This window comes from Urocampus carinirostris, chromosome 1 (genome assembly GCF_059441175.1).
Source record: "Urocampus carinirostris isolate Australia breed hairy pipefish chromosome 1, RoL_Ucar_1.0, whole genome shotgun sequence".
NCBI classification, from domain to species: Eukaryota; Metazoa; Chordata; class Actinopteri; order Syngnathiformes; family Syngnathidae; genus Urocampus; species Urocampus carinirostris.
Window position 1 is genome coordinate 33,957,250 of NC_142349.1, and position 27,814 is coordinate 33,985,063.

General features: G+C 40.3%; 1 protein-coding gene across 2 annotated transcripts; it reads right to left on the reverse strand.

Moving 5' to 3' along the window:
• Window positions 1-4: 4 nt before the first annotated feature.
• LOC148374418 (arylsulfatase I-like) lies at window positions 5-27,345 on the reverse strand. 2 transcript variants are annotated; one of them, XM_088336174.1, is made up of 11 exons: window positions 27,143-27,345; window positions 18,238-18,469; window positions 18,010-18,149; window positions 17,790-17,939; window positions 17,642-17,716; window positions 16,212-16,386; window positions 12,899-13,135; window positions 11,541-11,687; window positions 5,959-6,094; window positions 4,529-4,974; window positions 5-884 (listed from the first exon to the last, which is right to left on the reverse strand). In XM_088336174.1, exons 2-11 carry the CDS (start codon window positions 18,403-18,405, stop codon window positions 471-473), a joined length of 2,088 nt encoding a protein of 695 aa, XP_088192300.1. In that variant the 5' UTR covers window positions 18,406-18,469; window positions 27,143-27,345; the 3' UTR covers window positions 5-470. The 2 variants fall into 2 exon arrangements, with proteins under 2 accessions (XP_088192300.1, XP_088192290.1); XM_088336164.1 differs by having other exon boundaries at window positions 7-884; window positions 18,238-18,410; window positions 27,143-27,340.
• Between the last annotated feature and the right edge of the window lie 469 nt (window positions 27,346-27,814).

The window sequence follows — 27,814 nt, forward strand, 5'->3', positions numbered from 1 at the left end:
ATGGCTCGCGTTATTTTCCCCCCTTCTGATATTCTCCCAACCGTATATATGCACATGTGAGCTGTATTGAATTACTTAATTTGTTAAATAATTTTATTTAATCCACCATGATTCCTGGGGAAAATCGTCCTGAACATTATCCAGAAAAGTAGTAATTCTTGGGTCTGAATACAAATAACAAAATGGATAAAAGGTCTCTGGTGTGTTGGTTTGAAAACTCAATATTGCACAAGACGAGAAATATTAAGTGCTCACTGCTTAGAGATGTTGGTGTAAACATTTTCTTTTACGTGGCTGTTTGAAAGCAGTTTTAGGGGGTCCACTTTAATGTATCCACTATAATATGTGACTAGATACAGTTGTTGCATTCACAGTAATGTGCTACTTGTGGCTGTCAATGATCTAAAAGTTACTTCTTATCTCTTTAAAAAAGTAAGTTGTAACTGATTCCTCTCTTTCAGTAACACTGCTCATATGCGACTGGACATGATTCCGGTGTTGAGTTTATGGAAGAAGGCCTTGAGTTTGCATAGTCTGCATTTGTTCTTCTTCTGCTGAGCCTTCTGGTAATGTGTTTTACTTGGTCCCTGATCTGGGTCCTGGTCGATCCAAGGCACCCAAGCACCGCCGTGCCGGTCTGGATGGGCGCGGGGGTCGTCTGGTGGGAAGTGGACGGGCACAGCCGTGTGGTTGTAGTGGGCGAGGCGGGCCAACAGGCGGCTGACCACCTCGGGGCGCTGATGAGAAAGGTCTCTGCGCTCATACGGGTCGGCGCTGATGTTAAACAACCAAATGTTTTTGGCGGCCTCACCGCCATTTTGGCTGCGGAGCGAAGGGAACGGCCGCTCCAGGTTCCACCAGCGACCCGTCAACGTTGGCAAGACCTGCCACATAAATGGGTAAACCATAATATATTAAAGCAGAAGTCAATATTTTTTTTATGTGAGAGGTAAGATCAGTCCTAAAATCCGCCTGCCCGACCTGGCCTAGGCTTGTGGATATTGAAGCCTGACCCAGTCTGAGCCTAACTTGGTTTGTTGAACTAAAAGCAGATTTCCTGAGGAGTCGAGAGGAGGAGAAGTCATTTATGATAAATTAAAGTATGTCTTTTGTAACAATATCCAAGACTATAAATATATTTTTGTGTCTGCAGAAGGTAGACCAATCATGTCAACTCTACTGTTGTCAGTCCAAATATATACAGTGGAACCTCGGTTTTCGAACAAATCGGTTCTTGACCAAAAATTTCGAAAAAAATTCTTGCTTCGCTTTTCGTTCAAAAAAATCGAAGTTCGAACGCCGGTACGCTAGGGTGCGATGCTGAGCGGCGTATGGGTGTAGATTGCCCCCACCCCTCGTGAAGAACTGTTATGACGTGCGCGCGGACTTCTTTTTGCTTTCGCTTTAGATATCGGTGAACGGGGTGTTTTAGCCCCTAAATATGCCTCCGAAGAAGGTCGGTGCAAAGTTGCTACAGGTGAAAAAAGCAGGGTAGTGCGTACAACTATTGCATTTAAGAAAGCAATAATAGCAAAATTGAAGAAGCTGTGCGAGTTTCCCTTCTTTCGAGGGAATAGAGCATGGCTTCTGCAGACCTTCACAAAGGTAAGAAATCCTATTCATAATTCTTTTCTTTATCCTTTAACCGCTCACCACTTTTTGTGGAGACCCGGGTGCTAAATGATGTTTTAGTTGTACACCTTCATGTTGGCGTAATCTATTGTACGGAAGATTACGCTAACGTATGATTAGCCTAGGTTAGCTTCATGTTTACGTTCATGGTAAGCATTCACAGGGTATTTGAACGGATTAAAACGATTATACATTACTTTTAATGGGAAAAACGATTTTCGGTGATCGAACAAATCGGTTTTCGAACAGGGTTCTGGAATGGATTATGGTCGTGAACCGAGGTTCCACTGTACAACCTTTTTGATGAATATATCGGCCCAGTTATAAATTTTAAATGTAAAAAAAAAAGCGAGTCTGTAGGTCATTTGTATAATTAGTTGTGATTATCTGAACAAGTACTAACCAAATGCATTTTCCAGCCGATAGTAGTGTATCGGTTTGTATAACGTGGAGTTAGGTCAGGTATAAAACTGTTCAACTAAACCAGTTAACACATTCAATGCCTAACATGAAAATCTTGTTTCCCCATTGATTGTGAATGAATGTGTTTAGAAAACATTTCTTGTCATTATAAGTAGAGAAGGTTACTTCTATAGGCGGATTAAAAAAAGCATAATACTGAAAAACAAAGGTAAAACTGTGGCGTTGACACCCTTTTACAGATCCGCCCCAGAACAGACGGTCTGGATCAGGCCCGAGAGCCAAACTGATTTTGACATCTCAGGGTTACGCTGACTGCCAATTTTCCATCATTGAATCCGTCCTTTTTGAAGAGATAAAAATTGGGCCAAAAACCACAGCACCAGAACGCACTTTAAATTGGAGCGTCACACTTTGAGAGGAAGAGAGGCTGAGAGACTAGAACAAAGACAATAAGGAGAAAAAAAAAGCAGCGAAAGAGAAGCCCGCTTGACTCTAACCCAGACCTGGGCACTCCGGTCCTGGAGGGCCGCATGTTCTGCATGATTTTTGAGGTTTCTCTGATCCAATACGGGTGTTTCCAATCACCAGTATCGTTAACGAGCACTTGCTAGCTTGCTAACGAGGTTATAATTTGTATCACCTGAGTTAAAGAAGAGCAAACTTCAAAATCTGGCAGGACGTGCGGCCCTCCAGGACCGGAGTGCCCAATGAGTCTAACCCAATGATTAACATTTTAAACCTGACCTGAATATCGGGCCAGACTCAGGCTTGGACTTAAGATCTTACGTTTGAGTTTTAATACCTCATTCAAATGATTGCTTCCAGGAAAATAAGCAGAACAATCAACTTAATTTGTACATCTCCAGATGTTTAAACTTTCTGTCAAAGTATGATGACATCGTAGTTGTTGAGTTAACGGGCACCATTTTGTAGAACCCTGGCCTACACTTTGGATGGTGAGAAGTTTATTTAGCTTGTTTCCGTTTAATATTGGACACCTGCTAAGAATACATTGGGTACTAATTTGTGACTATTATTCTTCACTGAGAGCAGGTTGAAACATTTATTGGACTAGAGAGGGATGGGCACCACCAGGCTATACTTGCCCAAGACCACAGGAAATGGTGCCCCTACGACCCTAGTGGTTGATGGATCCATCCACCGATCAATTTGTTGACTACTATGCACTGTTTACATCATTGTCACTATTGGCCAATAATTTTGCTGTGTCTTCTTTTAAAGTGTTTGTCAATAAATTTTTATTTGACATGACACGCAGCTCACCTAGAGGGAGCTGAAATGATTGTCCACAATCTTCCTGATAAGGGTACACCTAAAAACAAGAACCATGTGAAGACGTGGGCAAATAAGAAGAAAAATGCTGCCGATTAGGCATTTTGCGTCAGAGCGCAGGTACAGGATTCAATTTCAGAAACTGCAGCCTCCCTGTGTGGAGTTTGGATGTTCTCCCTGTGCCTGCTTGGGTTTTCGCAGGGCACTCCGGTTTCCTCCCACATTCCAAAAACATGAATGTCAGGTTAATTGGCCGGTCCAAATTGTCCCTATAGGTGTGAATAAGCGTGTGAGTTGTCCGTCTCTGTGTCCCCTGCAACTGTCTGGCAACCAGTTAGGGGTGTCTCCTGCCCCAAGATTGCTGGGATGGGCTCCAGCACCCTCATGACCCTACTGAGGACAAATGACCCAGAAAAAGTTTGAATGGTCATGTTGAGTCAGAGGTAACATCTTAAGGCCCGATCCAAATTTTATTTTGCGTCGGGCCCTAAATGTCAATCATTACGTTTAGGTCGGGGCGGACTTCTCTCTCGCTGACGTTTAAAAATAAATGTTTATTAAAATGTATAATAAAACAAAGTGAGAATACTTTCAAATAACTCCTTCCTATCTGTGTCTATTATCCACCCATCATTGTTCTTTGTTTCTGCCTCTCTCTCTCTTTTTCTCTTTTAAAGTGCTATGCTATATTCTTGAAAACGTACCACTGCTCTGGTTTAGGGCCCAATATTCAACCCATCGAAATGACGGACGTCCTTAAATTCCCTGTCAAATCTTAAAAAATGCGTCATTGTAGGAGAATTGGCTAATGTAACCGCTGCAAACACAGACAAAAGATGTTCAGCTTTATACAGACTTGTTTAACTTGGATTTATTTACAGACAGGCCTTAATAGGTTTTCATAAATCCCCTCTCCTCCTCCCGAGTTCTCCTAAACAAAATGTAAGATTTCGTGTTCGCTTCAGGCTTGGCCCGCGAATGAAGTTAATTGGTTGGGCTTTAATACCCGCGGGCTGGACTTTTAAGGCCTTATCTTACCTCTGCTTTGAGTCTCGGTAGTTTGTATTCTTCCTTTTTCCTTGACTGTTCTTTGTGTGCCCAAGTGTTTTTTCTCCGGGGGAGTTTAAGACCACATTTTATCCACCCAAAATACTTTAAAAGAATATTAAGTAGCACATACCTGCGGAGGGACCCACTCGCCATGTCCAGGGTCTCCAGTGAGCAGTTTCCAGTCTCCGACCCTAATGGCCGCCTGGACCGACATGTCCCACACGGGTGATTCCAGGAGCTCGTTGGCGATGTTGGGCAAGGTCGCATTTTCAGTCGGCCGAGTGAGAGACGGGTAAAGGAACGTAGAACGTTTGGCCTTAAGACGTAAATGCCCCTTGCTCTTGGTCCAAGACAGGTTGTACTCTGGAGAAGCCGTCCTCCTGGACTTGGACTCAGAAGCCTCGTCTTTAGGCTGGCGAGTGATGGAGCGACCTTTAAGCTCAGAGTACACATGCTTCCTTGCTTTGGACTTTGACAACTTAAAAGCAGATTTTTGTTTGGGTCGCTGCCTCAGAAGATTCTTTTTCTGCATCTTCTTTTTGTTGGGCTTCTTGAAGCCTTTTAAGAGTGGCTTTCCTGTCCAATAGAAACAAAAATCATAAGACTTTAAAAGTGGGGTGCATCGCTTGAGGTGTCCTTAAAAAGTCGAAGGTGAAATATTTTCTCTATTCGGTATTAACAATGCCCAGCTCAGTTCAAAGAGCATCTATGCCTTATTTTTCACTCTTATCTTACTTTTATCAAAACTGTTTGGGTAGAAGACATCAGGTAGGAGAAATGGAGCATAGGCTCTTGAAACCAGGAAGGGAAGGGCTGGGCAATGGGCAGATTATACATTGGTGAAGGGGAAAAAATACAATCATATTTAAATGTAAAATGTTCAAATTGTTGGCGTATTTTGTTTTATTTAATCTTACAATAAGTTCAGAGTCAAATACCTTATAGATGAAGTTGACTGCATATTAGGAAAAATCAAAAGAGAACAAAACGGCTTACGGGGAAAAAAGAATCTTATCATGGTTCCGTCTTCAAGCTGAATGACTTCAAGCTCATGCCTGTCTTTGTTTGTGTGTTTGTTTCTATTTGTGAGTGTAGCGTGAAAATGGTGAAAGTAAGAAGTGGCCTACTTCAGGTCAAGTGAAAACCCCTGTACAATTCCCACCAAAAACAAAAAAAGAATTTATTTGAGCACGTGTAAGAAATGTACGTACTTGCACGTGCATCATGTGGAAGCTGACAGAGGCTGCAATGATGATACAAGCTAGGAGATGGCGATCGCAAGTATTTTCATTTATTTTTTTGTTCTATTCATCAAAAATGGGTATTTCATAATTCAAAATTAAATGTTCCGTAGTATACTACGCCAGATTAAGTATTTGGTAGGGTTTATTTGGGTTATCCATCTTTTTCCTGTTACATGAATGGTACTTATGTATTCAAGTTAAGTTTCAAATTTAGTCTTGTGGAAAAATCCAAACTTCATAAGAATAAACTTGGAGCCTTTTTTAAGGAACCTTTAATCTGTTTCCATCTTTCGACCAAAATCGTTGTTTTTCGTACCAGCGGCTTTGTCCCGGGTGCGGGCTGGCGCAGGAGCTTTGTGCAGGGGGTCGATGTTGTGCAGGATTTCCTGGCGAGGAGACGCTTTGCCTTCGCTAATGGCGGCCCACACATTAAATCCGTCCAGGCCTTGGCTCTGTGCAAGGAAAACGCACGCAGTATAAAAAAGGATGCATTAAATACGTTTTTTTTTCTTAAAGGTATTCCCAAACAGATTTCTTTTTTCCGTTATGTGCAGATCGAGTAGTGTTACTCTCCAAAACTATGCAAATATGTTGCAAAATATTCCATAGACCGCAGGATCTCGAACTGATTACCAATTTCTCTCCCTTTTACATTGAGATAATTTAGCAATTTTTCGTCATGAAGGGAAGTTTGCTTGTCAGTCAGGAACACAGGGCCATACTAAAGACGGGCGGAGTGAATATATTTACAGTTGTTAAATATAGATGTTGCACTGCAAATATCACACAATATATAAATAATAAAAATGTAATCATAAAAAGTACAAATTTTAAAAATGTCTTTCTAAGCAATGTTGTTTACATAGAACAGAGGTTGGCAACCCAACATTTCAAAAGAGCCATATTGGAACAAAAGAAAACAATAACATTTGGTTGGCGATGCCAAAAATTAAAAGCTTTACGTAAGCCTTGTAAGGAAGCCAAGACATACTGTATATCATGGTTCAAAGTCTATTGATTGGACAATGATAAGAATGTTTGTGTCATGTTTTACCTCCAACAGAAACAATAGAATTTTTCAACAAACCTTTTTGAAAAAGCGTCAGGGAACCTATTGGAGCATCAAAGAGCGGAATGCGGCACCACTGCTGTTTGTTGCTGACCCCCCCACGTTAGAAGTTTTTCTAACTGATAAACCCTTGAACTATAAAACAGCATTGATTGCGGAAGATAAAAAGGTTATTAATTCCTTAGTCAAGTAAAAGTCTACAAAGGAGCCATCCAAATACACAAAATGTATCGTCACTTCCAGCAGACCTATGTAAACATGTAAATATTTTAGTGCAAGGCCTTGTGTTCCCTTTTTTTTTTAGTAACGTATTGTCCGCACTGGATTATAAGATGCAGACCCACAAAATAGTCTTTTGTGATATCCATCCATCCATTATTTTCACCGTTTATCCTCAGTAGGATCACAGGGGTGCTGGAGCCCATCCCAGCTGTCTTCGGGCAGTGGGCAGGGGACACACCGGTCCTGCCAGTCTTAGGGCACACAGACAAGGCACGACCACTCATGCCTAGGGACAATTTGGACCAGTCAATCGACCTGACATGTTTGTTTTTGGAATGTAGGAGGAAACCCACGCAAGCACCGGGAGAACATGCAAACTCTGCACAAAATTATGCTGCGGACGGGCCACTCAGCTGCCGTGCAGCCCTCTTTTGTGATATATTTTTTATAAATAAAGCGCATTGGACTATAAGGTGCCTGAAATTAAAACTAAAGTAAGCACTAGGGTTGCATAAAAAACGAATACATATATTTAGATTAAGATAATTTATTTCATAGTACAAAAATAGCATGACATCTGGGTTCACCATTAAAACTGAATAATTCATTCATAAATGGTTACTGTGCTGTCCTCAGCTAAAAAGCTGTTGAACAATGTACCAAATAACCAGACTTCTCTTCTTTAGTGGCTGTTTATTCGAAAAATGGCCGCAACTATGACCCTCTTCTTTTAGTTAAGCAACAAACAACGTGTTAACCACAAGAGGGCACTCGAAGACCACTATACATGTTTCTCAACGGCAGAACAGATACAGTATGTGGTATCATTCAATTATAAGAGTGAATTTCCAATTCATCCAATTTGTATAATATATAAAGGCGCACTGGATTAAAAGATGCACTTTCAAAATTTTGGGCCAATTTGGTATTTTATGTCCAGAAAATACGGCACATATACTTTAGGTAGCCCAATTTTTTACAAACACAAGTTTTCTTTTTGCAGCCAGCGAGCACTGCCTGACTTTATAGAAGGTTTTTGTGAGGTGCAAGCCAACTTTGGTCTGCGGGATGCGCCTATAAAAGCTGAAGATTTATGTTTGAAGTCTTCCAAAAAGCATCCGTGAAGTCTACATTTTGTGCGTCGCTGACAACCGAAGAGCACGTTAATCTCCGTTTAATGTCAAATGTGCTTTTCAGTTTTATGGCCAGGGAAAACTTGCAAACGCTTCGGCATGACTTGCACACCCCCACAATCAAAAGTTAGTGCTCCTCGCCGAGAGCACTTTAACTTACAAACGTTTTTACAATTCCAGAAAGCTTTCAGGAGCAATTGTTTCATTTATTTTTGTTTTGTTTCTTAAATGAGACTTTTAATGGTAAAAAGTTGAACATTTAGTCTTGGTTAGTATATTTGAGTACACTACATGAGTGGACATTGTTGCTATTATTCTTATTCTTATTCTCATTCTTATATAATTAATTCATTTATAAGCATAAATACATGAATCCATAAAGGTAAATGAATTAGCATCTATTTTACATAACATGAGCCTCACCTATAGGGAGCCGACATGAATGTCCGTCATCTTGCTGCTACGGGTGTAGCATGTAATTTAAAACAGGGGTTTTGATTGCTCCTCAGTGTAGAAAAATACCCAGAGAACATGTACGGCTTCTTTGAGAGCGACAACTGTCAGCACCTGTTTATTGACAAAAAACACCAAACTCCAACTCTCATTAAACATCAAAACATGTTGACAGCAATATTATATATAATGTTAATGGTAATTTACTTGGGCAGCACGGCGGCGCAGTGGTAAGCGTGTGTGCAGCACAGTTCTAAGGTCATGAGATCAAAGCTTCCTGTGTGCAGTTTGTTCTCCCCGTGTTAGCGTGGCTTTCATCCGGGCACTCCGGTTTCCTCCCACATCCCAAAAGGTTAATTGGCCGGTCCAATAAGCAGTGCAGATAATGGATGGATGGATGGTAATTTACTAGTGGTAGACATCATATTTAGGCTTATCCTGTTATGTCATTTATTAGGGAAAATAGTGCTTTTTAAATGCTCTTTTTGGGGATGCTTGGGTTGAATTTGGGAGTGCTTGAGCACCCCTCAAACAGGCTGGTTACGCCCATGCTGTCAACTTATACATGTTTCGCGTGTACGCCGTATAACAATTTTTGAACGGGAATAAAAAGAAAATTCTTTTAAAAAGACCAATCAAGTCTTCCCCATGTCAGCTCAAATCCAGATCGCCTCGGTCACTATTAGCTGACGACAACGTCAGCATAAATTGCCAATATTGTCACGGTATTTTAAACAGTCTGTCTTGCTGTGAGTAAATAGGTGCTGCATAGCGTTTTTTAAGGTTTTTTGTCACTTAATAAGGAGGATTTGCGATCATTAATAAGGGGAGCAATTAGCGGTAGATAAATAAATTCTGGAGCTGCAGCAAAAATAAAAGCCTCATATGAAAGGAAACACTTAATGTACCTATTTATATTCTTTGGAAAACGTTAAAAATGTGTCCCTTTTCCTATAGAAAACCATATATCTTTTCATATCAAACATTTTTAAAAAGCGCCAATATTAGCGCCAAAGGCTCCATCCGGGCACCGGTGCTGTGGAATGCTCTTCCCCCTGAGATCTGATCTGCAACCTCAGTGGAAAATTTTAAATCTAAGCTTAAAACTCACTTCTACTCTATAGCATATGAATAACTTACTCTTCTTGTCGGCGCAGGGAATGTATAATAATATTCTGAAAAATAGTCTGTGTAATATAGTGTAATAATCTGTGAAGCCCTTTGAGACTCTACGAGATTTAGGGCTATACAAATAAAAATGACTTGACTTGGCTCTAGAGTCAAAACAAGTCAAAAAATGTATACAAAGGTCGCAAAGGGCTGTACAGACTACAGTCTACTATTAGAGCATCCCCTGATTTTAAACCTACATAAGGGCAAGGACAAAGTCAAAAACCTCAGCATGAGGAGAATGACAAACCTTTGAATGGGCCCAAGCTTTTTTTTCCAAGCATTTTTCCTCTTTTACTTATTTGTTTCCTTTTTTCCCTCTCATTTACCTTCATTTCTTTTGATTCTTATAACCTTTTACTTATTTTTTCTTCCTTTATTACAGTTTCTTCTTTTTTTCTCTATTTTTGGCCTTATTTTTTATTTTTTTCTTCTGTTTTTAAGTTACTGGTTGCATGAGAGTGGAGCTTTTCTGCTTTAAAATGTGTAAAAATCATGCTAAGAAGCTCACTGTCTCAGGAACTTTTGGAGACCTTCATGCTGATGTACACAGAAAAGGAAATTCTCATGTCTATAGAAAGACTAGTGGGTCGAAGTTCAAGTTTGTTTCCGATAGAAAGCATCTTTCTCTGCCTTTTGGTGCTTTTGTGGGTCTAGAGCATTTCGTTGACACAGTGGCTTTTAATCAATGGAAAATTAAAAAGATTTGCACATACATTATCAGTGTCTGAAACTCATGCGAAAAAGTTATTGGACACCAGGGCAGACAACTCTGAAAAGTTAACTGCCCGGCTATAAAGTTGCCTGCCCCATTTTTTCCCAACTTGAAACACAATAAGACGACTCATCGCAAAAAACAACAACATTGTTGCAAAGTATTAAGGATCGATAATCAGATGATATAACAGACCAACACTTTAAAATTAAGTTTATTATAAATCTACTTATAACATTTATGACATCGCTGTTTTCCATCTGACATCAGTATGTACGTGTATTTACTCATCTTCATTCATGCAATGTTTGCGTTGCGTCGTCTGCTACAAGCCATGGGAACTCCTCTTTCCACGATGCTTTTGACGTACGTTTACGTTTTGTAGCGTCATCAATTTTGTTAGCTTCTTTCGAATCTTTCTTCTGGGGCTGAGGTTTTGGCTTGATTCCTAACCACTTATCAATTTTTCCTGTGTTCTCTTTGCATCTACTTTGGAAAATGATATTCAAATACGCGACCTTATAACACCTGGAAGCACAAAGTTATTCGGTGCAGTCTTCTGATCGGCTGCCGAGTATGCAAATTGCTAAACGAAACGAAATTCCGAGATTTCCAACCCGAACGAAGATTTCGAAATTGGAACAAAGCAAACGTTTGATTTGAAAGAAAAATCGGTTAGGTTTTCTTTTTTTCCCTTGAAAAAGTTGTCGGCCACCCGGGCGGAGACGTTTGGTAAGTTGTGCACCCGACGTAAAAGATGCACGCCCCGGGCGTCCGGGCAGACATTATTTCAGACACTGACATAATGTATGTTCCTCAAGCTGCTTTACATCCGACTACATCTCAGACCGCAACGCCATATACGCGCAGGCAGACAAGCAGAAAAGGTGCCGGGGCAACTGTTTAGCCAGTCAGAATGGAGAACACAATGCACGATAAAAATCCGCAGAGTAGTAAAACCGCCCTGTGATTACTGTGTCCTTTAATACTCGCATGAAGAGGTACCACTGTATACTGAATTTTTTATTTATTTTTTTGCAAAAATGAAATCGCGAAATGTTATGTGGCACACTAGACAAGGTTTCACGGCACAATAAACGGTCTAACGAACATGCTGTCAAAGTAGTTTTGCCGACCTGGCTGACGTTTCCTCCAGCGAGTCCAATCAGGGTGGGAAACCAGTCGGTGATGTGAATGAGAGCATTGGAAACGCGTCTCCGACGCCGCAGCAACGGACTGTGCACGAACGCAACGCCGCGGACTCCGCCTTCCCAATAAGTGCCCTAAAAATAAGCACAGCACCTCACCTCAACCACAAGAACTTCATATGGAGGCGAAAATCTTTTTCCAAGTAAAAAAAGGCAGGAATGTCATTTTTAACACACTAAAATGATTAAAAGTTTGCAATTTTAAAGGGAGAATGTGTAATGATAGACCCCAAGATGTCACTGTATTGCTAAGTGCAATCGGAAACAAGGGCTACAAAACACAAGCAGGAATACATACTATGGTGACTCAAATTCTCCTTCTGATTTTCAGATGGGTTTTTTTGTTTTTTCAGACTCGTAATCAAAAGCAATCTAAAGCAGGGGTCCTAAATTTGCAGCTCACGAGCCATTTGTGACCCCCCCTAAGATGATGATGATGTAAGTCCCCCATTGTAACCCTTATATCATTAGAAAAAAATAGTTTGTAGGTGTATTTTTCTGAAATATGGTTTTAAAATGGCTGTTTTTAAAAAAATCCTGTTTCAGAATGGATGAAAATAATTTTCAAACTTTTTCCGCAGTAGCATTTAAAAAGCGCTATTTACCAGCTCAGTAGCCTAGATGGTAGGGCGCCCGCTTTGAGACTGGGAGGTCGCTGGTTCGCGCCTCGGCCGAGTCATACCTAAGACTTATAACATTGGTAAAATGGCGGCGCCCTCTGTTGGCTGCGGCTGCATCGGCTCGCTACAACGGGTCAGGTGTATCGACATTTCGTTCTGTGTACATTGTTACAAAGAATGACAATACAAAGGAAATTATTATTATTATTATTATTAAGTCAAAAGTGGTTCTTATAATATTAGGAAATCACACATCAAACCTGCTGTTACTGCGAGAGTCCATCAGATGGCACTAATTACCATTAATAACCAGAGATCAATGAAATTGTCAATAAAAACATGATAATTGTATTTTTTTTCCAGTTTTCGTATTTTTCATAGAAAATGCATATTTCCTAATTCGCCATAAACTGGCATAATAAAGAAAAAGAAACAGAAAAATTATTGGTGTGTCATGAATTCACTGATTCACAGAAGACGTACAATTGTTCATCAACATGGCATCGCATACAAATGAATTTCAATTAAATTTTGTCATTGCCATAAACAATCAGGGGTGCTCATTCTTAAAGGGATAGTTTCAACTAGTGTTGTTTAGCAAGACTTACGTTCAGGGAAATTGGGAGTGAAAAAAGACAGTTTGTTGAGGTGAGTTTTTTTCAGTACCTTCCGCCCCCGGAGAGGCCAGTTGCTGCCACCGGTGAAGGGCTGTGCCCCGTTATCAGTCGAGTAGACAATGACGCTGTTGCGGTACAAGCCAGATTTGCGCAGCGCGTACGTGACGTTACGAACGGCCTCGTCCACCGTCGACACCATGGCGGCGAACTTCCTTCGAGCCACGTCGGCCATTCCTCTATACGGGTAAATGTACGACTTAGGTGGCTGGAGTGGTGTGTGCACTGCCTGCAAACAATAAAAATGGGGGGAAAGAGTTACTCTGCTATTCAAAAGTTCGGGGTCGCTTAGAAATGTCCTTATTTTTGAAGAAAAAGCACTCATTTTTCAATGAAGATAATATTCTACTCATCAGAAATACACCTGCATCGTTAACGTGGTAAATGACTATTGTCGATACAAATGTCTGTTTTCTTAATGCAATATCTACATTGGTGTATAGAAGCCCGTTTCCAGCAACCAGCACTCCTGTCTAACTTCTAATAGAACATTGCGTTTGCCGATTGTGTTAGAAGGCTAATGGATGATTAGAAAACCCTGGTGCAATGATGTTAGCGCAGCAGCTTGGTCAAATATCGCCGCAAAACACCAGTGTCAAAATCTACAGGGTAGAGGTGACTCAGAGATGCTGGCTTTCAAGGCACAGTGGCAAGGAACAAGACATATCTGAGACTGCCTGACAAAATTGAGTGATTAATGTGGTAAAAGATTATTCTGGTCAAAAAGGTGACATTTTAAGTGTATTGAAAGGAGGTAAACATTTAGATGATATTGTTTATTTTTTCCACGAAATAAGGTAAAGTTATATTTATCAAAGATAATGAGAGGATTTGATAAATATGCTACGACCCTTTGGAGCAGGCAACAGGTTTTTGTTACCCTAACCCAAACAATGCAAACTATTGTTCCTATTAAGTTAACTTCGAAGACGTTATCTTTGGAAGGTTGCGCCTTTTCAGTCGGAAGGAAGCAGGTGTTCAGATGTTTTTTCTTTTTTTTAATGGGACAGTGTGTATTGTTTAGCACACCCTTGCGGTAAAAAATGCTTAATTTTTAAAAAAATGCAGATTTAAAACGAGCAAAAATAGATGATCAAATAAACATGCATTTTTAAAAATACTCTATAGTGATAAACATTTTGTTTACATAACATGAGCCTCACCTATACAAAGCTGACATTTTTGTCCACATTCTTGCTGCTACAGGTACCCCAAAAACTAGAAAAAAGGCTGCACAAAATTGTTTTAAAGTAAAATGGTGCGTTTTGGTTCGTTTGAGTCTCTGTAGTTTGTATTTTTCCTCGTAGCACTTGTTTTCAGTTGTACTACACCATAATGTAACATATAATGGTTACATAATACACACTGTCCCATACACACACACACACACACACACACACACACACACACACACACACACACACACACACACACACACACACACACACACACACATATATATATATACACACATATACAGTGCATCCGGAAAGTACGGTATTCACAGCGCTTCACTTTTTCCACATTTTGTTATGTTACAGCCTCATTCCAAATTGTTTTTATTTAATCTCTTATCTCAAAATTCTACACAAAATACTCCATTATGACAATGTGAAAAAGTATTTTTTTTACTTTTTTTGAATTTATTAAAAATAGAAAACTAAGAAATCACATTTACATAAGTATTCACAGCCTTTGCTTAATACTTTGTTGATCCACCTTTTGGCAGCAAATACAGCCTCAAGTCTTTTTGAATATGATCCCACAAGTTTAGCACACCTATCTTTAGGCAGTTTTGCCCATTCTTCTTTGCAATAAGTCTCAAGCTCAATCAGGTTGGATGGGAGACGTTTGTGCGCAGCCATTTTCAGATCCCTCCAGAGATGTTCGATCGGATTCAAGTCTGGACTCTGGCTGAGCCACTCCACGACATACACGGAGTGGTTCTGAAGCCAATCTTTTGAGATCTTGGCTGTGTGCTTTGGGTCGATGTCCTGCTGAAAAATGAACCTTCGCCCCAGCCTGAGGTCAAGAGCGTTTTGGAGCAGGTTTTCATCCAGGATATCTCTATATATTGCTGCATTCATTTTTCCTTCTATCCTGACTAGTCTGCCAGTTCCTGCTGCTGAAAAACATCCCAACAGCATGATGCTGCCACCACCATGCTTCACTGTAGGGATGGTATTGGTGATGAGCGGTGACTGGTTTCCTCCAAACATGGCACCTGGCATTCACACCAAAGAGTTCAATCTTTGTCTCATCAGACCAGAGAATTTTGTTTCTCGTGGTCTGAGAGTCATTCAGGTGCTTTTTGGCAAATTCCAGATGGGCTTCCATGTTACTTTTACTTAGGCGTGGCTTTCGTCTGGCCACTCTACCATACAGGCCTGATTGGTGGATTGCTGCAGAGATGGTTGTCCTTCTGGAAGGCTCTCCTCTCTCCACAGAGGAACGCTGGACCTCTGACAGAGTGACCATCGGGTTCTTGGTCACCTCCCTGACCAAGGCCCTTCTTCCCCGATCGCTCAGTTTAGAAGGCCAGCCAGCTCTAGGAAGAGTCCTGGTGGTTCCAAATGTCTTCTATGTACAAATAATGGAGGCCACTGTGCTCATTGGGACCTCCAAAGGAGCATACATTTTTCTGTATCCTTCCCCAGATTTGTGCCTCAAGACAATCCTGTCTCGCAGGTCTTTAGACAGTTCTTTTGACTTCATGCTTGGTGTTTGTGCTCTGACATGCACACTCAATTGTGGGACCTTATATAGACAGGTGTGTGCCTTTCCAAATCATGTCCAATCAACTAAATTTACTGCAGGTGGACTCCAATTAACTGTAGAAAGATCTCAAGGATGATCAGTGGAAAAAAGATGCACCTGAGCTAAATTTTGAGCTTCATGGCAAAGGCTGTGAATACTTATGTAAATGTGATTTCTTAGTTTTCTATTTTTATTAAATAAATAAAAAAGTAAAAAACAAATTTTTTCACATTGTCATAATGGAGTAGTTTGTGTAGAATTTTGAGATAAGAGATTAAATTAATACAATTTGGAATGAGGCTGTAACATAACAAAACGTGGAAAAAGTGAAGCGCTGTGAATACTTTCCGGATGCACTATATATTTACATACCAAAGTACCATTTTTAAACTACACAATATATGTTTTTCTATTCAAGGCACCATCTTTTCTGTTATAAAGAATTTGTCGACATGTTAACAGAATTTGATTGATCAACCATGAGACTTTTGCTATACAAAACTGAATGTGACTTCACTTGCTTGGTTTTCGCTTTCTTTTTGACCTACCTGCAAGGAAAGTAGCAGGAAGATGGGTTTTTGAGCGGGATTGTGACTCTGGAGTATCTTGCGAGCTCGCTGCGTGAAGAGCGTAGTGGAGTATTTGCCTTCGTGACCCCAGGCCACGCTCTCGTTGTCGTGCAGGTCGTAACCACACAAGCCGGGCCCGTCGCATGAGCCGTAACTGCAAATGCGCCAATGTCACCACCAGTGTCCGGAGTAACGTGTTACAAAGGAACTCAGTAACGATTCTCAGTTACGAGTACTGTAATGTGTGACTAAGAAATGTGTTCCGAAAACCAAATGACTTTGCTCGTTAACGAGTACCGCAACACGTTATTGATAACATTTTGTAACTCAATTGGTGTACAACATTGTGAGTTACTAGGTTTTTTTCTAAAAGAATTACATTGTCTTCTGTTTTTTGATGGTTTCTCCTTTGCTCATTAGGTACTGTATATCTCTCAATTCGCCAGAAACACAATGCTGAATACAAGATACATGAAAGGTGGGCGTGTTTATATGTACCTACAAAATACAACTGAATACAGGATAAAATACAAGATAATGATACAGATACTGATATTTTCCCTACTGCATATTCCCACATCAAGGCCGTATTTACACCTATAAAACAAATCACTGAAATCCCTGGGTCAGTTTACAAGCGGATATTTGGTTGTGTGTAGCGAATGGTAGGCAGCACACGGGGAAGGGACATGGCCTATACAGGAACAGCAAAATCAGTGGGGCAATTGTAAGAACAGATTTTACAGAAAAAGTGTGCTAAATGGTCTTTTTGTTTGTAAAACTATTTTGCAACACCCTTTATGATTTATGTGTGTGTCGTACTGCCTACTTGTGTGTCATAGTTTAGTGTGTCCTAGCATAGTGTTTTTTTTGTTTTTTTTATCTTTTAGACACTTTGGGTTGAGAGTAACCTGATTTCAATTTTCTGTTTATGCTGCATAAATAATTATAAAGTTGACTTACTTTGACTGTGCCTGGAGAAAAACAAAAAAGTCTTGGACAGTACCCAGAAATGGAAAAGGAAATCTTCAGGTGGTTTGATAACAAAAGACCAAATCGATATGGAATGACTCAACTTTCTGTATTGCAAGCTCCGAAGAATGCACAAGAAATATGAAGGCTTCACTGCTTCCACAGGTTGGTGTACACATTTTGGTCTACAATTGTATGGCTATACACAGTGCCGTATTAAAGCAGTTTGGGGGGGTCGGCTAAAACACGAGTTAATACAGTAATTTGTAACTAATTACTTGTAGAGTAATGCACTATTTTTGGGTGTCTAATCTGGCAAGTTACTTTTTCAATGATTTGACTGTTAAGTGTAACTACTTAATTTTTTAGTAACGTGCCGAACACTGGTCGCCACTTGGGCTGAAATACAGGAAATCCTACAAGCAAGTGGTGGTTACCTGTAGTAGTCTACGCTTCCGGTTAAGGAGCCGAAAAAGGAGTCAAAGCCTTTCCTGGTGGGCAGGCACGCCTTTCTAGGTGTGAGAAGCCGGATAAGCCATGGCGGGTGCCGATTGAATTACGCGGAGTAGGGATGTGGTCACTCACGTGTAGAATCCCAGATGCCACTTCCCAACCATGTGCGTGGCGTAGCCGGCCTGGCGCAGTCTCTGAGGGAGCGTGTCCATGTTGGTGGGGAGGCAGCTGGGTTGGCTGGGCCTGATGATAGAGTGCTGGAGCCCCGTGTGGATCTGGTACCTGCGTGGAACAAAGCCACCTTCGAGGGACAGCCGCATGGGTAGAACGTCCGAGGGCGGTGCAGGAGTACCTGCCGGTGAGCAGCTGGCTACGCGAGGGTGTGCAGATGGGCTGCACGTAGTAGTTCTCCAGCTTAACGCCTTCTGACGCTAACTTGTCCAGTGTGGGAGTCTTGATGCTTGGGTTGTGATAGCCGATGTCGTTGAAGCCCTGGCAACAGAAAAGTCTTCATCGTCAACATTTTCATCATAATCAGCAGACAGGACTGGCTGTTCCGAAGCGGCGATTCAACTCGCACCTGATCATCGATGAGGATAAAGATGATGTGCGGCTGCTTCCTGTTGCCCGCGGATACATGGTCAACGTGATCGTCATGCTTTCGTTCCTGCCGAGGATCGCAGAATCCGCGGGGCAGACGGCCAACACAAAACAACAGGAACATCCATGTGGAGGTGATTGCCCACATTTTTACTGCAGTGGCCACAATTACACACGTCGATTGTTAAGACAAATGACCAACGGGGGCAGACCTAAATAAACAAAAATAAAATCGAAAACACTGAGCTGGTGTTGAAGCAGTAATCCCCTTTTCTATATTGCGGTTTTGCTACTTTGTGGATTTTCACCGTGCATTGTGTTCTGCATTCTGATTGGCTAAATATTTGGCCAACCCCCTTTCTACCAGTGTCTGCATGTGCGTCAACAACGTTGTGCACCTACGTAAAACAGCTTGAGGAACCTACATTACATACGCACAAATCTTTTTCAATTTCCATTTTCTCTATAAGCCATCATGACAACAAAACAGTATAGACCCACAAAAACAACAAAAGCCGGAGAAGATGCTTTTTTATTTTTGAAAAATTTGGACTTGTCGACTCCAAACCTTTTGAGTTGAGGGCCACAATGGTTTGAAAAATATTGCCACGGGGACGTGACAGAGAAAATAAATAGCTGATTAATGTATTCAAAATGTTTGTCCATGCAGATAGAGAGTCTTTAATACAATACCTTGTCAATAAACGAGGAAAATAAATAAGACAATCCATTTTTTCACGTTTAAATTTACCTGCACAAAATGTGTTTTACTTCATGAAATGTATTATCTATTTAAAAAAAAGTATTTACAGAAAAATATAGCCGACGGTTTGAATGTTGGCCATGAGTTAAATGAAAACAATTTTTTATGGGGGTTCACAGTCATGCCATGCGTATTGTGTGATATGATAGGTTTCCCCAGTGATTTAATCCCCAATATCAATATTAATACACATCGCAATCTGTCAATGCGGAAGTTCGGTTCAGTGGGATGAGGCTTTATACTCAAAAACCACGTTGACCAGATGATGAAGGTGCTCTATCTGAGCCAGATCACGAGGCCTCTCCTGCTACTGGTAAACATGGAAACCAGTACTATGTGTTTTGTTTAGGGGAGCAAAGCCCTACCTAAAATAACAGCTTGGAGAGGGATGGGTACCATCAGGCTGTACTTGCACAAGCAACACTATAGAAAATGGTGCCCCGACGACCCTTGTGGTTAAGAGATCGGTGAACCGTGAACCGAACAAAGGGATACAGGCTAAGAGATCCAGGTGAGTACAAAAAATACTTATATTTTAAATCAGATTACATCTGAATGGGCGTTTGCACAAAAGTCTCAGTTTGATGAATTGTATGTTTCTTTCGTGCAGTGGTCAGCACAATCACCTAACACGCGAAAGGTCCCTGGTCCAAGACCAATTGGAAACATATGTTGGCCTGGAGGGGCATGTGCGCCACAGGGCTGTACTTGCCCAAGACACACCACAAGAAATGGTTCCCTTAGGAACCTAGTCGTTAAGGGATTCAACCAACCAACCAAGTCAGCATATACAGCTAAAATAGGTTAAGTGGCGCATGGTTTTGCGACATCCGGTTATCATGTTAAAATCTGCAGGTCATTGTTTGACTGGAAGTATCTTGTTTTTTTTTATGCTCCTCACATTCTCTCTCTGGTCGGATTAAATCCATTGCTGTAGTTTGGTGACCCCTGCGCAAAAGGATTTTCCATAACGCCCACATGAAGGTTACAGAGTATCATGTCAAGTAAAAAGAAAGTGTCCTGAAATGAATTCTGCCCCGAAGTGCAATACATGCAGCAAGCGTATTTTTGAAATGATAATATGACAGTACTGAAGTAATTTATAGAAGAAATGTTCATAAAGTACAGTGTTTTTATTTGTTAGACAAATGCTTGAGCCTGTAAACTAGGTTTGTTCTTTGATTTCAATGTATAATAAAGTATTTATTAAATAAATACATATTTTTACTTTTAGGAACGCAACCCCCCCGCAAAAAAACGAGGGGGGTTTATTAAGGAAAGATTGACGTTAGTAGGAGTTTGCACGATACTTTATTCTCTAAAGGTTGTGCTTAGTTTTTTTTAAGATGAAAAATTGCATGTTGATAGCACTTGCTTGGTCAAGTCAAGTCAAGTCATGTCTAATTGTATAGCCCTTAATCACAAAGAGTCTATAAGGGCTGCACAGACCACTTATTATTGCAAACCACAGACTATTATGATCAAAAACTTATATGAGGGCAAGGAAAAACTTAAAAACCTCAACATGAGGAAAATGAAGAAACCATGAGGTAATCCCCCCTTCCAGGATGACCAGGCTGCAATGGATGTTGCAGTAACAAACAGTAAATAGATATTGCTAACATGAAATATAGGTCATTCATAAGCTATAGAATATTAGTGTGTTTTAAGCCTAGATTTAAAACAGTTCCACTTAGTTTGCAGATCGAATATCAGGGAGAAGCAGAAAACCACTTATACTCTTATTTTGGGTGAAAATAATGTGAGATTGTTATATGTTTACATTTTCTAAAAATTGTCAGTGTTGTTTTAATTTCAATTGTTCTTGGAAGGGTTACATCAAGGGTGTCAAGGTGAAATGGATGGAGGGCCGAAAACAAATTAGCTGCAAGTCGAGGGCCGGATTTATTGATTGATGAACATAATTGAACTGACCGAAAATGTAAGAAATATATTCCAATATGATCAGATAAGTTATGGTTTTTATGCCTCCAGTAGGTATCCTTTTAATATTAAACAGGCAAAAATGAACATTTCCTGGAAATAGAAACCCATATAACATAAACCCGAAATGCCAGAAGCTGCTATACTGTAATTAAAAAAAGTTGGACGAATTGACTTCAAAGTAAAAAAACAATAACAGCAATTTTCTATTCACTCAATTTAAATCTTTTTTTTTTTTTTTAGAAAAAAAAAATCGGTTTGAAATACAAATAATAGCAAACATCTCCTAACCAAACACAACCTTTTCTTGAAGGAGATATCTACTATTTAAATAACAAAACAATTCTTGGTGTATGATACAATAATGAATCAAGATCATCTCAGGGGCCAAATGTGACTTCATCATATATGGGTTACAGTATCCATTTGACCAAAGTGCTTGAAGTTATATTTCTTCCTATTCATTTTTAATGTACTTTTCCATTTTTTCCATAATGTGTATGTATTCTAAACGGATCACAACTGTTTTACAATACTGTTATACAGTATATTGTCACTGTCATGGAGGAAAATGCATTTCATTTTTTTTCCTTTCCTCACCTTTTTGTCTTTATGCATACCTGTGAACTTATATATTTTCCCCGCATTTTTTTACGTTATGGAATCGTTTCAAATTGTGTATGCCGTATAACAATTTTGGACTGGAAAAAATAAATACAAAAATAATGGTCTTGTCTTTTTGGCTGTAATCCGGATTGTCTCGATCACTGTAGATTTCTAATGAAAAAGAAGTCTAAAAAAATCCTGCACTGCTCCATGTAACGAGAAACAGTTCATTTACTGCGAGTGGGGAAAGAACTAAGAAATATGCTGAAATAATTGTTTGTGTTGTTTATTTGGTGAACAAAAGAAACCTGTTTGCAGAAGTTATTTTTATTCTCCAGTCTTTCTGTGAGTAAATAGGTGCCGTGTTTTATTTGTAAGGTTTATTATCGCATAATGAAAGTTATTAAAAAGGAGAATATTTGTCTGAGGTAGACAGGTATGTTATGGAATGTTTATATTGTAAAGCCTACAGTTTACAATAATTGCAGTGTGTTGAAAGTTCAAAGCCTGGAGTCCAACTCTGAGCCTAAATCAGACCCTGAACATTTTAAATGGTGAATGGTCTGCATTTATATAGCGCTTTTCAAGGCAATGAAGACCTCCCAAAGCGCTTTACAATGTGCTTCACACTTACCCATTCACACACACACACTCGCACACCAATAGCGGCCATGCAGCCATGCAAGGCGCCTACGTGTGTTTTAAGCTTAGATTTAAACATTTCCACTGTATTGTAAACATTTCTTAAAGCTAAAAAGTAAAAAAAGACAAAAACCGAGATGCTTCTTAACATGACAGCAACCATACAGTACACTGGTGAACCCTGTCAAATAGATTTGGGCTACTCCTGTTCTTTGGCATGTCCAGTTGTTTGAGAAGTTCCAAGCCTTTTCTCCATCTGGTATCGGTAAAATGGGTGATGTCAGGAGATTTACGAATTATTTGTTGGGCGTGTGCATGCACATAGCAACTAGTCTTCATTATGTTGCCATCCTCAAGCATTAGCGCAAGGATGGCGCTACACCGGAGCTGGGAGGGGCAAACAGATCCTTCGGAATGGACCAAGTTAATCCCCCTATTCCTTTGTTCCAAAAATTAGTTTTTATTTTTAAGATCCCCAGTATGAAGCCCCTCTCTCTCATCTCATGGGATAGAAAATATGCACGGCACAAGCAGACTAATAGAACAGTTGCCAACCAATGACAAGATACATTTTGAAAAGCCAATGACTGGCCGCCATCAGTGATGGGAGTAACGCGTCACAAGGAACTTGTTCATGGAACGCAAGTACTTTCCTGGGTAATGAGTACTGTTACACATTATTTATAAAACTTTGTAACTCAACTGTGTTACTCCTCAACTTTTTTAAAACGGACAATGATTTTCAATGTCTTCTGTACTTTAAATGTTCATACCTTTCCCAGTCTGCTAGCAACCCAACACTGGATTTGACAAGTCATATGGGTGTTTATAACTGCCTACAAAATACAACTAAATACAGTTATGATGAGGGCGGCACAGCGGCTGGGTGGTTAGCGCGCAGTTCCGCGGTGCGGCGGTCCAGGGTTCAAGTCCAGCTACCACAGCCTCCCCGTGTGGAGTTTGCATGTTCTCCAGTCACCCTGGTTTCCTCCCACATTCCAAAAACATGCATGTCAGGTCAATTGGTCAGTTCAAATTGTCCCTTCGGGCCTTGGCTTGAGCAAAAGCGGTGACCATGTCCTCAATAATCAAAGACCTTCGCACCCTGTACTCAATAGAGATGAGTGCAAGACCAAAAAGTCGGTCTTGGGACATAGTTGACCGGATATATGTTTTGATCAGCTTTTGAAGCTACTGTAACGGGTAGGGTTAATAGTAGGCGGGGGGCAATACTCAGGTTGCCACACAAATCTAAAAGGTCTTGCTTGTAGATGTAATCTTGGGGAGGATACGTCATCTGGAAATGCATGGTATGCAGTGCTGACCTCCAGATGTAAATCGTTAACATCCAGGTCCTTCATATTTCTCTCCAATGTCCTACACATCTGCCGAAGTGTGCCATTTTGTATTGCTTGATGAATATCCTATTTCGAGACAATAAAATCGTTAAGTCATAAACGTTCTCCAGCTTGTTAACACGATCAATGAGGCTGGTGTCAACAAGGGGCAGAAAGAATTGTCTCTTGAAGTTTTCTTCAGGAGAAGACTGAGTTTCTTCCTGACCCTTGTATGTGAATTGCCTCGATCCTCTCAATTTTTAAGTGCCTCAGCTGTTTCCCTGCCATCCGTCTTGGATGCAAGTAGCCCCTTTTCTCTGGTTTTCCAAAATCTATCAGACAGAGGTGGTTTCTCTTTTTAGCATTTCCAGAGAAACACAGGGGCTCTGTACCAGCTTGCTTATTCGGCTGTGTGAACGGTCTGTGGGATTGGTGCACTCTGGTCAGGACTGGAAGGAGCAAGGCTGTCTGTTGTTCCACAGGAGGGAGGTCTCAACTATGAACTACATGTTGTCTCTTAATCAGGTCTTGGCTGTACAGTGGACGTAAATAATGGGGGGGTCATCACAGGAGGAAGGTCTCGACTGTGTAGTCGAGGTAGATGCTGCATAACTCATCAGCTGGCAAAGATGGAACATCATTGCTTTTGGTTTCTTTAGGCACTATGGTAAAAAACCTAAGGAATAATCCTAAAAGAAATGTATATAGGCCATAATAGGCTATGAATGGTAAATAGTCTATTTTAGTTTCATCCAATACATGGGTTTAATGTTTCCACATTTTGTAACAGTTCTTGAAAAAGACACTTCAAAGTTTATTGTAGACAAAGCCATTTATGAAGTTTACACAAACGATTTGATACTACAAAATCTGCACAGGTTGACGATTTATGAACATATGCATAGCTTGAAATGCAGTTGCAGCTGTAAAATAATAAATACAGACTAGTGGCCTTACTGTCACAAATTTGCTGATGAAAGCTTTCACCTTTCCATAAAAACAATAATTTCATTTTCTGGTTCGACTATATTATTGGTTCTAAATGGCAATCATAAAACCACAAGACTTTGTGTAATTTTGTATTACCCTTAATGGGCTTTTTAAAATTAAAATGACTATTGTAATGGTGGTGATGGAGGAGGAGAGTGGTTTCAGGAAAGGAAGATGATGTGTGGATCAGGTGTTTGCAGTATGACAGGTGTGTGAGAAATATTTTGCAAAAGGTAAGGATGTTTATTTGGCTTTCATGGACTTGGAAAAGGCGTATGACAGAGTTGATAGAGAGGCGTTGTGGCAAGTGATGGTAATGTATGGAGTGGGTGGAAAGTTGTTGGAAGCATTGAAGAGTTTTTATGTGAACAGCAAAGCATGTGTAAGATTAGGGAGTGAGACAAGTGAGTGGTTCCCTATGTTGACTGGGTTTTGGGTGCTCTGAGGAGAGTGATGAACAACAAGAGTATGAGTATGGGTGTCAAGAGAGTCTGGTTGTGCCGACTGTGTTGTATGGTGCAGAGACTTGGAGCCCGAACGCAGATTTGAGAGGGAAATTAAATGTTTTGGAGATGAACTGTTTGAGTAGTACGTTTGGAGTGAAAAGATTGGATAGATTGAGAAATTAAATTGTGAGAGACAGAACTGGAGTAAGTAGTGGAATTGAGCAAGCGTCTGGATAAAACAGTACTTGGTTGGCTTGGATACATGGAGAGGATGGATGAGGAGCAAATGTTGAAGAGGATCTACAGAGTAGAAGTAGATGGAAGGAGACCAAGAGGAAGGCTGTGATTGACGTGGATGTATGGTGCTATGAGTGCACTGCAGGAAAGAGGTCTAAATATAGTGGAAGCTAGGGATCTTGTTGGTGATCGGAATGAGTGGAGAGGTGTTGTAAAAGGATAGTGGGATGTTTGGACAAGTTATAAGGGATGGGCAGGGCACCCGTATGATGCGGCAGGGGTAAACCAAAGAAAGCTGTCGGGCCCTGCTGTTGAACAGAAGAGTGTGTTGTGTCACCCTGACCAGAGTGACATGGCCGCTTTCTTGTGTCCCATTTCATCTGGAGGGACGAAAGCATGACCAACTTAGGTGCCGAGGTGCCTAACTTGTTTGGGTGTTTGGGCATTTGGGTTGGCCATGGTCCAAAAATGTTTTTGCTACTTTTTCCCTTTTTATTTGCCTAATTTTTGTATGTGTCTATCTTGCTGTCGGTCACCGCTCTTGAGGATATGACCAGGGTAGAAAGATAGCCTATGTATTGTAGACTACTTAATAATATAGCAATAGCTTTTGACGTTAAAAAACAACATAAAGTATGGTCATGCTATTGCTAGTGTGAGTCAAACTAGAACCATTTGCACTACATCATTCATTATCAACAGCAGAGGAAAATTACTATTGATCTCTGTTCATTACTATATTGCTACTGGTTTGCCACCATCTTGCTTTCTTTCTCTTCTCATTTTTTCTTCTTTCTTTTTTCATTCCCAGAAGGATAGTTTCTCTTCTTAATGAACGTCTCAAAACGCAATTCTTCACTCAACTTCTCCATCAACTGGAATGCAAATTTTGACTATGTCGCCACCTGGTGGGGGCCCCAAGCCACTGCCTGGTGAAAAAGAAAAATCGCCCCTGCATCTAAGCCATATTTACAATTCTAAAGGGATCAGTTTATATGTGGATAATTGGTGTCATGAGTAGCAGATACATGGAGACGGGGCGTGGGTTATACAGGAACAACAAAATCAATGAGGCAAACGTGAGCAGAGAAATTACGGTAAAAATGTGCAAAATGTTTTTTTTTCTTTTGCAAAATTTTCTTTGCAATACCCGGAGAAAAACAAAAAACACCTTGAACATTAACCAGAAACGAAGAAGGAAATCTTCGAGTAGTTTGAAGACAAAGGGCAAAATGGATATGGAGTGTCTTGGCTAAGTGCTCCTTTACAAGCTCTCAAGATTCTGCGTGCCAAGAAATATGAAGGTTTCAATCCTTCCACAGGTTAGCAAACCCTTTTCCTTCTATTTGTTTTATTATGTGGCTATTTTATAGCATTTTAGGTGGAAGGCTTCAATGTGAGTCTATGGGCTGCAGTAAATTAAAAACAGATAGTTAATGTCAAACTAACACATTACTTTTGCGTGTCAGTAATCTGGGGGGCAATCCAATTCCTTAACCAATTAACTAATTCCTTTTTTTTCCCCACTAACGCGCTCAACACTGTTGTCAACCAATCTCACCCGAAAAAAAAGGCTGTTCGCAGACAATCACAGCACGAAGTCAGCACACAAAGTATTTTTCCATGAAGCAAATATGCATGTTGCGGAATGTGAGAGGAAAACCGCCTCACCACAAAAATAAAAGTGAAAACATGCAAACTCAGCACAGTCGTGAATCAAACCAAAAACTCATAAAGATTTTGTTAACAACTGGGTATTAATGAAATAAAACACGGCAACACAAAACCTAATATAGCCTGCTGCAGCAACGGAATGGGTTGCAGCCATTTGTCAATCAATCAACTATCAATGAAAATCATCCATCAGCCAATCAATCGGTCAATTATCAGTCAGCCAATTTATTAATCAAACAATAATACCTCAGTGTGCGTCCAATCTCAGTCACTTCATTCTGATTTTTTCTGGATAAAATATGCTGAGGACGCAGCCACACATCCTTCACTTTCGACAAGAAATTTCCCTTCCTCCAGAAAACTTTCTTCACACTCCCACTGGAAGGAAAAAAAAAGTTAAGTTACAAATGCTCTTTAACAGGAATTCAAACTTGGTCCGTCAAAATTTGAGTCATGCGAGGATGCCAAAGCGGCCAGATAATAGCTTTCATTTCAAGCGTTTCGGTATTAATAACGACACGAGTTGTCAAAAACAAAAAGTTGCTATAGCTGCAGACCTTCGTGGTAGTTACACAGTCATACCGAAAATGTGTTTACTTTTACTTTGAAAAAGCGCAAATAAACTGCTTCCGGTGTACCGGCTTTGCGCATCTGATACCGAGGGAGAAACATTGATGAGTGGAGCTTGTAATGTTATCTTCCTGCCGTTTTGTCCAAACATATCACTTTTATTCTGTCAAATATGAACTACTACCTATAATCCATGTTAGAGTGTTGTATTAATTTGTTCCCGACAAAAGCAAATGCACACATGAAAACAGGAAACCGGACATCTGGCAAATAGATGAATAATGTATGATGCGTGATAATTTCGGTCTAACCCAAAGCAAATGTCTTTGCACAGTACTTTTAAAACAG

Bases quoted from the DNA above. Each gene is read 5' to 3' on its own strand.
- LOC148374418 (XM_088336174.1), bottom strand. From the start codon at position 18,405: ATGTGGGCAATCACCTCCACATGGATGTTCCTGTTGTTTTGTGTTGGC. The intron at 18,150-18,237 runs GTGCGAGTTGAA...TTCTGTTGCCAG, and splicing joins TTATCCTCATCGATGATCAG to GGCTTCAACGACATCGGCTA. The intron at 17,940-18,009 runs GTACTCCTGCAC...TGTTCCACGCAG, and splicing joins AGCCAGCTGCTCACCGGCAG to GTACCAGATCCACACGGGGC.